Below are 8,439 nucleotides of genomic sequence, written 5' to 3' on the forward strand. Positions count from 1 at the left end.
GACTGGTCATCTGTCTCTGAATCCTCCTCTGAGGAGCTATCCGTAACCAGCGAGATATGCGCTTCGTCAGATAGCATAGTCTGCTCTGAAGACCTTGTTTTCACTCCAGAATTTGCCATCACCGTGTCAAATGGCTGATGCACATGAAGAGCAGTTGAATGTACTAACATTGTTGAGAAATGTAATATGTAACAAAAAAGGATGGCCTGATATAATTTACATATAAGATGACTGGCTAAGCAGGATGGCATTGCAAAATTCACATATATGATGCCTGGCTAAACAAGATGGCGTTGCATAATTCACATAAACGATGAATAAACTAAATAGATGGCATTCACATAAAGGATGTCTAAACTAAGCAGATGACATATTTGATGTATAAAGTAAGCAATGCAAGACACCATATGCATGATATAACCAACATCAGCATGCCAAGTTAGAGCGAAGACCTCAGGGGGTAAATAGGAGTTGTCTTCTCTTTCTGAATCCCCCTCAGAACAGATATCTTCCTCTCGATTACAGTCCGAAATGCATGGAGGGGTTCTGCCTTTGCGCCTACCATGGAGCGACGTCTGCATGAAATTTTATTGCCACGCAAGGCTCGTCTCTTTTGCTCTACATGTTCAGTTCCATTGTTTACAATAACTGTTAGGGAAGTGTTGGTGGCCGGTGCGCCGGCCGAACCGTTGCGCCGGTCGAGCCCCGTGCGTACGATCTCTTTTTGATCCAAGGACACCGTTGCGCCACGTGTTACCATTTTTTTTAACGCGCTCGTAGTTATCCCTTCCAATGTCATTTTTGCTGCATCCGATCTATCCTTCGTTTCGAGCAGGGCGAGCGCGGGCGACGTGCTTGTTCGCGCAGGGCGACGGCGTCGGCGGCGGCGGCGGCCCAGGGCGGATCTCCATTCTCTGGCCATCTATGGCTCCCCCCGATGGTAACACGAGCCCAAATGCTTTCCATTTTCGTTGTTTCTCCCCCCTCCCCCGTTGGATTTAGGGTTAGGGCGTCGCTAGCCGCGGGCCGCCGCCGGCACCGGCGCGGACGAGGATGGCGTTTCCGCGGTCAAGGGAGGCGGCGGGGTGGCGTTCCCGCGGGTCCAGGGAGGAGTCGGGGTGGCATTCGCGCGGACAGAGGCAGGGGCCGGGGTGGGGTTCCCGCGGGCAGAGGGAGTTGGCGCGGCGGTGAATCATGGTTGCCGATCTGATCTGGTGCCGGCGTAGAACTGTCGTAGCTTTTGCTTGTCCACAGTGTAGTATTGCAAATTCTTGTTTCAGTCATACGAGCAACTACTAAAAGATTCATTAGATTGGTGGATTTGGGTATGACTCTGGAAACAGACTTGTGGAAACAATAAAAAATCTGAACCAACCCCTGGCCAAAAAGTTCTTAGATGTTTTGCTTAGGCCCTACCCAGTGGTTGGCCAGAAGAAAAATCCCCGTGCCACTGCACTAGTATATCCCTAGTTAATTTTCATTGACAGAAGAGCTTGAATTGCTAGTAATAAGAACCAGCGGGGTTGCATGATTAAGTTCTTTCTGTCCAAAATTATTCTCGTCGCTGATTCTCTATTGCAATGGTGTCATTTTTGAGATTTCAAACATTGCAAAAAGGGGAAGCTACACTTCAGTATAATCGAATTGTACAAGTTTGGTGAATTTTAGTGCAGCAGTCTGAATGTAGATTGGGGAGAGAATATAGTTTGAATCAAGCTTGGCAGATAATGGTCCTTACTCGTTTTCTTAATCATTAGCCGGTGTTTGGTTACGGAAATACACGTGCTGGCATTATGTACCTTTTTGTGGGAAGTTGGATTTGGGATTCGATAAGGCAAGAGCAGGCAAAATGTCAATGGCACAATCTACATGAAAGAGCTGACTAATGTTGTTCAGTCTACAACATTCTGTAGTAGAACACTAGAAATATAAGTACATTATTTTGTCTGGTCTTATTTTTGTTCTCCCTATAACTTTGGTCTTATTTTGTGCTTTGTTCTGATATGCACTATATATATTTTTTGCCAATGAATCACTACTCGTTGTGCTGCGCAACCCAACATTCCTGAATTCATACGTTTGTCAGAATTTTTTAGGTGTTCATGTATGTTTCTTCCTAGCTTCTGATGGTATGGTTTTATGGTTTTATTGACTTGTGTTTTTTCCTTTTTTGTAGATGTTGCAGGTAACTCTGGTGAGAATGAGGGGAGTAAGAAGGCTAAGAAGAAGATTAAGAAGAAAGGCAATCTATGTGGCTTTAAGTCAAGGTTTAACTCAAAAAGGCTGGCTCAGATTGGGAAGCAAATATCACCGGAAAAACAGAGAATCATAAGGGAGGGACCGTTTGGAGACTTGTTGGACATTCGGTCTTTCAAGGTGCCCCATGAGCTCATTGAGTTTGTTGCGATGAACACGAATCACGTACTCTCTGAGTTCAAACACAAGAACAAATCTATCACCTTCAGCAAGCTTATGGTGAAAAGGATTTTCAACATGCCATCCGGTGATAGACCCGTGAAGATTCTAAAGAAGAGTGATGAACATGATCTTCGCAACATTTACAAGGAGGGGAACAGGGCTCCAATCGCCCATGTTGTCAAGTTGCTCACTAGTTGCAGTGAGGAGGACGTGGATATGATAAATAGGACTTGGGCACTCCTTGCGTTGGCAACAGTTTTGTGCCCAGGCACGGGCAATATGGTGAACCTTGAGTATCTTGCTTCCTTGGAAGATATGTCTTTGGTGCATGAGTTCGCTTGGGATGAGCACTTGTTGGCACGAGCGATGGAGGAGGTTGGAGTCTTTCAAGAGAAGAAGAGGATGCAAGCAAACGCAGAAAAAGAGTTCCAGATTGCTTCATGCCTCCCCATGTTAGCGGTATGCAATGCAACATTATGAAATACCTCCATCTTTTTTCCTTTGCTGCATGAAACCTTCATGACTTTTATGTTTTTTGTTGGCTAATGTCCTTTTTCCATCCCATGCAGATCATATACATGGATCATGTTGATATCCCGGCGGGCCTCCCAAATGAGCATGCTATTGATTATTCCGTGCCGAGGATACGTTTTGTTTGCCAAAAGGATTTTGAGTGGCTGGATAAAGTTGACAAGAACAAGCTCACTCTTATCCAACCCCTCCCAAATGAGCATGCTATTGATTATTCCGTGCCGAGGATACGTTTTGTTTGCCAAAAGGATTTTGAGTGGCTGGATAAAGTTGACAAGAACAAGCTCACTCTTATCCAACCTTTCTACGGGAAACACACCCATGTAATTTTGCTACATCCCGCCTATGTATTTTCCTTTGTCAATGGAGTATTAACACCCCCCTGTTTTTTGCTCACTGAATTTGCATGTAGCAATCTTTGCTTTTCCAATTAGTTTATGGCAGCCTTCTTATTTCCGCCACTCATGTTTTGTTTTCCTAGATCCGGAGTTTGTGCAACACCCCCTATGCAGCACAACTTGTGGGACAGGAAGTTGGTGCTGAAGCAACTAGTGGGCAGGGAGGTGGTGCTGAAGCACCTAGTGGCCAATGAATTAGTGGCCAAGGAAGCCAAGTTCAAGGTGCTGAAAATCAAGCAAAGAACTCTCAATCAAACGAGGCTCAACAAAATGTTGATGCTGAACCACACCTATCATCATCGCTGAACGAGTGGTTGCAGCAATCATTCCCTAGCATGCAAGATCTAAGGGTACATTTTCATTTCCTGTTTAGGCTTCACATTATTTTTGTTATATCAAGTTGCAAGTGTATATTTATTTTGCTGCATCCTTCATTTTGATGTGCTACAACCATGTTCTGTTTTTGCTTCATATGTGGTTTAAGTTCATACCTACTAGGCTTTTTTTGCTACATCCATGTGTCTAGTGTGCTACAACTACCTTCTGTTTTTGCTTCATCCATTTAATAGTTTTGCTACATCCATATCATAAATCTGCTACCTACATACATGACAGTAATTTGCTACAATCACACTCTTTATCTGATACATAGTAACACAGTAGCATACCTACTTGTTTTCTCGCTCCATCCATACCTCTAATGTGCCACACCCACATTTGTGTTTTTTTACATCCACACATGTGACTAAAATGTACAATAATTGGCTTTGTTGTAGGTACCAACTCAGTTTCAAATGCTTTACGACAAGCACAAGGGTATTTTTGCAGCGGAGGTGGATGATGTTGTAGGCAAGTTTGGACAGTGTTTAAAGGGATTGCAGTGCAGCCGGATGGCTGCCCTCCTTCGCGATGTTGGAGACGCCGTCACAGCTACCAGTGAGCCCAACTTCTCCTTCAAAGCACCTATCATGGACGAATGTCGCGGAAAAGAGAATGATGCTAAAGCTGCAAATGATGGCATTCGTGCTCAAGCTCAAGCTGAAGGTACAACACCTAGCATTAACAAGGATGAAGTCACCGGATTGAAGCAACAAGTAGCAACCGAGGCTGCTGAAACTCGTGAGCAACAAATAGTGAGTTTCGAGATGGAAGGGAACGTCTCACCTCACAGCCCCCCACTCTTCTATGATGCACCCAGGAGTGCGACAGCTGGCATTTGGGACGACGAGCCATCCTGTGAGTTGTTCCCAAAGGGCTCCGAAGACTACGAGATGATGCATTGCATGGATGAGCCTATAACCAAGAAAAGCACAGTCAGCCCCATATTTGAAAACATCCCCGTGTTCCCTGTTTCAGACGATGATGACAGCCCAAGTATGCTTCCTTCCTCCTGCATCATTTCTTTTTGTTTTTCTCCATGTCATTTTTTTCGCTACATATGTGTGATTGCATCAAATTCTCTTTTGTACAATCCCTTGCAAAACTCATCCATTTTTTGTTGCTTGCTGCAGCTCCTAATATGGTCGCTACAGAAGAGCATTTTGTTGAGGCAAGCAGTGGCCCTAGCACACATGACAAGAACACTAGGAAGAAGAGGATGGCCAAAGTTCCAGCGGTAAAAAATACCAAGGCAAAGAAGCAAAAGGTTGATGCAGCTGCAGCCATGTATGAGAAGTATGTAAAGCATGGGAAACCATTGAGGAGATCACATGCCAATGAACAAGTGTGAGCTACCTAAGCCCTATCTCTTGTTGCTTTTTGTTTTTTATTTTTTTTTCTGCTCGAAACAAATGATTCATTTGGTTGCATCTATGGTAACAGGACACCTTTCATCAAGATGGGTGGATTTTACATTGGATACAAGAAATTCCTGGTATGCTTCAAGCCTCGTGGGGATATGAATGATGAGGTTATGTCCCTATGCATCGAGATGAACAACATGACATCCCGTGCAGCAAGTGGTACGAATCGGAAGAAATACATGTTCTCAGTCCACGCGGGGGTAAGTTTTTGCAGAAACAAGCAATGCTTCATTCCTTTTTTCTTCACATTTTTTGTTGCAACACACACTAACCATTTTTGTTGTGGCCATCCTTCAAGTAGATGCTACTAAAACAAGACCCAACAACCTTCCAACCAGCAAAACTCATACCCGAGCTTGAAAGGGCTGTGACAAAGTTCAAGGCGAATAAATATGACCTCGTAAGTTTCCAGAGAGCCTACTTTTGTTTCGCACCACAAAATACTTTGAAAATATGATCCAATGATGTAGCATTTCTTTCGAAACATATGTAGCAATTATTATTGATGTTGACAACATCTGTTTGAAACACATGTAGCAACTCTAATTGATGTTGGAAGCTTTTTTGCACATCAGTTACATGTGTCTGAGTCCCCCTTTTGCCTTTCTTTTGTGCTTTCCAGCTTTTTTTTCACAATTGTTCATGATAAGCACTGGATAATTGTTTGCGCAAACTTGCTATACAAGTAGTGGAATGTATTTGACTCAATCCATTCAAAAGGAAAACAATCTCCTTTGAAGAAGCAAGCAAATAACCTGGTAGGCTCATGCTCTCTATTTTTAAATTTTCTGTTTGAATTTTGCTTCATCTACATAAATGCCATGTTGTCATCTTCACACACCTTATCCTTTTTTTTCAAACTTTTGTGCGTGTTTCTTGGTGGTAGATCAAAAACTTTGCAGCCCTCGCACAAGAGTACATCCAATTCAATGTCGATGTTGGATCCTTCGCCCGTGTTGACCTAGAGGATTACCCAAAGCAAGATAACCTGTGAGTTTTCTTTTTGAATTTTTGCTTCAATCATGTGTTCCATTTCAACATTCTTGCTTGTTTCAACTATGCATCGGAAATATGAAGGAGATTTTTTTTAAATCTCACAGATGTGATTGTGGCTTTTTCGGGCTCAAATATGTGGAGAACTTTGATGGGAAGTCAATGAAAGAGTTCAATCAGGTAATTTCTTTGTCATTTTGTTGCAATCTACTTTCCTTTTTTTCAATACTCATGCAACACAAGAATAATTAGTATCATACTTGCTTAATTTTTTTCATTCATTTTTACAGGAAGACGTGGCGCGATACCGCATGGATGTGGTGCACAACCTTTGCACTCACCCAATGAACAATGCCCCAATGGAGCGGGCATTCAATGAAGAGTTGGCGGCTTAATTTGCGGGAGGGTTCAAGACGATCAAGCTCGTTTTCTTTCGTTAGGTCTAGAATCATGTCTGAGGTGGCAGCATTTTGATAGTATTAGAGTAGTGCACGTTCGTATGTACCCTAATGATACCTTCGGTAAACATATGTGTTCTTTTTTTGGTATGTAAACCGATGATAACTTGATCTCTTTTGGATGAAGCACTTCTCCCGTTCTTTAATGGATGTGATCTTCTGCTTTGCCAACATGATCATGCATTGACACCCGTTTATTGTTTTGCTGGTTATGAGCTTCATCCATAGAAGTTTCAAGGGAATCTCTGTGCAATTTTCCCCTCGAAACCTTTTTCATGAAAACAATATGTGGATGCTGCATTGTCACAGTCAAATTGTTGGAAGCTTACAAAAAATAGCTACAACCTTCTGTTAGATTTGTTGCATGGCAAAAATCTACATTTTTACCTGTGATTTTTTTGCTACATCCCCTGTGATTTTTTTGCTGGAAGCATAATGTAAATAAGCTTCCTTTCCAAACTCTTGCCGCATAGCAAAACCAACACTTTAAATCATTCAAGGCTTTTTCCTTTTTCAAACTTGTTATTTTGCTTCAACCATGTTTAAAAAAGCTTCAACCATTGTTTGAAAAAGCTTCAACCATGTTTCCAAAAGCTTCAACCATTGTTTAAAAAAGCTTCAACCATTATTTTTTTGCTTCAACCATGTTTAAAAATGGCTTCAACCATTGCTTGAAAAAGCTTCAACCATGTTTTCCAAAATCTTTCAACCATTATTTTTTGCTTCAACCATGTTTAATAAAGCTTCAACCATTGCTTGAAAAAGCTTCAACCATGTTTTCCAAAAGCTTCAACCATTATTTTTCAAAAAGATTCAACCATGTTTTCCAAAAGCTTGAACCATGTTTCCTACAAGCTTCAACCATGTTTATAGAAGCTTCAATCATGTTTTTAAAATGTTGCAATCATGCTTTTTCACAGAGATTCTAAACATGATTTCAAGGATATTCAACCATTGAGTACTATTTAAAAAAAAAACTTATAAGTTGGCACCATCATAATTCAAAAATCAACATTCTGCATTTTGAAACCACACATGTAGTAGTATGTTGCAATCCCAAAACACAAACATTCACAACTAGTCAACACAACTTTTTATCATAAGACATGGGGTGTTACAAGGTAATTCATCATTGTTCCCCTCACGAAACATCCTAAAGTGTAAGGATTGGCCCGACACCTGGAGCTTTCGCGCTCGCACTCGCAGCAAGAAAAGCGGCAAGGAGTTGGCAGTTCTTCATGTTGTGATCCTCATCTTCACAATATTTGCATGGAGTCTTCTTTTCCCTTGGCTTTGGAGCTTTCTTCGTTTTCGCTGCGTCCTTCTTTGCTTTCTTCTTCATTTCATCTTCTCGAAGCTCAATTAGTGGCTTCCTTCGCTTCTCTTTTTCTTTTGGCCTCCCCTTCTTTGCTGACTTTGGTGGGTTTCGTAGTCCTACGGGGGGTGGATCCTGCTGCCCTGTACTGGGACCCCCTGAGAGTTGTTCATTTGCTGCATGACCTTGGGCTTCTTCGCCTCGTGCAACTTCATCGATCGCTCTAGCTTTTATTTCAGCAACCCCAACACTGCCCTGATCAATTAGCCCAGAGACAAAACTATAAGCTTCATCATTGAAGCATGCATCAGAAGCGAGTTTCCCAAACTTCCGGCAGAGAGAGTTAAACTTTAGGGTGTTTGTTGTGGGGACGCCGAAATGCATAGCTCTATGCCCATCGCCTGGTTCAGGTGCAAGGTCGGTTGCTCTCTTAGACCATCTTGGAAGCATGTAATTCGCAGGTATCGCTTGCACGTTCAGGTGCACCATGACACGGATGATATGTGGGCAGATCAGCCCACACA

At 42.4% G+C, this 8,439-nt stretch overlaps 1 protein-coding gene and 1 long non-coding RNA gene across 2 annotated transcripts; both read left to right on the forward strand.

The window, feature by feature from the left end:
• Nucleotides 1–4,861: 4,861 nt before the first annotated feature.
• Nucleotides 4,862–5,868, forward strand: LOC119281037. The gene is made up of 4 exons (XM_037561684.1): nucleotides 4,862–5,072; nucleotides 5,169–5,349; nucleotides 5,451–5,549; nucleotides 5,772–5,868. The coding sequence occupies exons 1-4, from the start codon at nucleotides 4,867–4,869 to the stop codon at nucleotides 5,793–5,795; spliced, it is 510 nt and encodes a 169-aa protein (XP_037417581.1). The 5' UTR covers nucleotides 4,862–4,866; the 3' UTR covers nucleotides 5,796–5,868.
• Nucleotides 5,869–6,073: 205 nt separating this feature from the next.
• Nucleotides 6,074–6,600, forward strand: LOC119281038. The gene is made up of 3 exons (XR_005138251.1): nucleotides 6,074–6,139; nucleotides 6,250–6,322; nucleotides 6,433–6,600. It is a non-coding gene; the product is annotated as an uncharacterized LOC119281038 (long non-coding RNA).
• The last annotated feature ends 1,839 nt before the right edge of the window (nucleotides 6,601–8,439 follow it).

This window comes from Triticum dicoccoides, chromosome 3B (genome assembly GCF_002162155.2).
Source record: "Triticum dicoccoides isolate Atlit2015 ecotype Zavitan chromosome 3B, WEW_v2.0, whole genome shotgun sequence".
In the NCBI taxonomy this organism is placed as follows: Eukaryota; Viridiplantae; Streptophyta; class Magnoliopsida; order Poales; family Poaceae; genus Triticum; species Triticum dicoccoides.

Bases quoted from the DNA above. Each gene is read 5' to 3' on its own strand.
- LOC119281037 (XM_037561684.1), top strand. From the start codon at position 4,867: ATGGTCGCTACAGAAGAGCATTTTGTTGAGGCAAGCAGTGGCCCTAGC. The intron at 5,350-5,450 runs GTAAGTTTTTGC...TCCTTCAAGTAG, and splicing joins TGTTCTCAGTCCACGCGGGG to ATGCTACTAAAACAAGACCC. The intron at 5,550-5,771 runs GTAAGTTTCCAG...TGTGCTTTCCAG, and splicing joins AGGCGAATAAATATGACCTC to CTTTTTTTTCACAATTGTTC.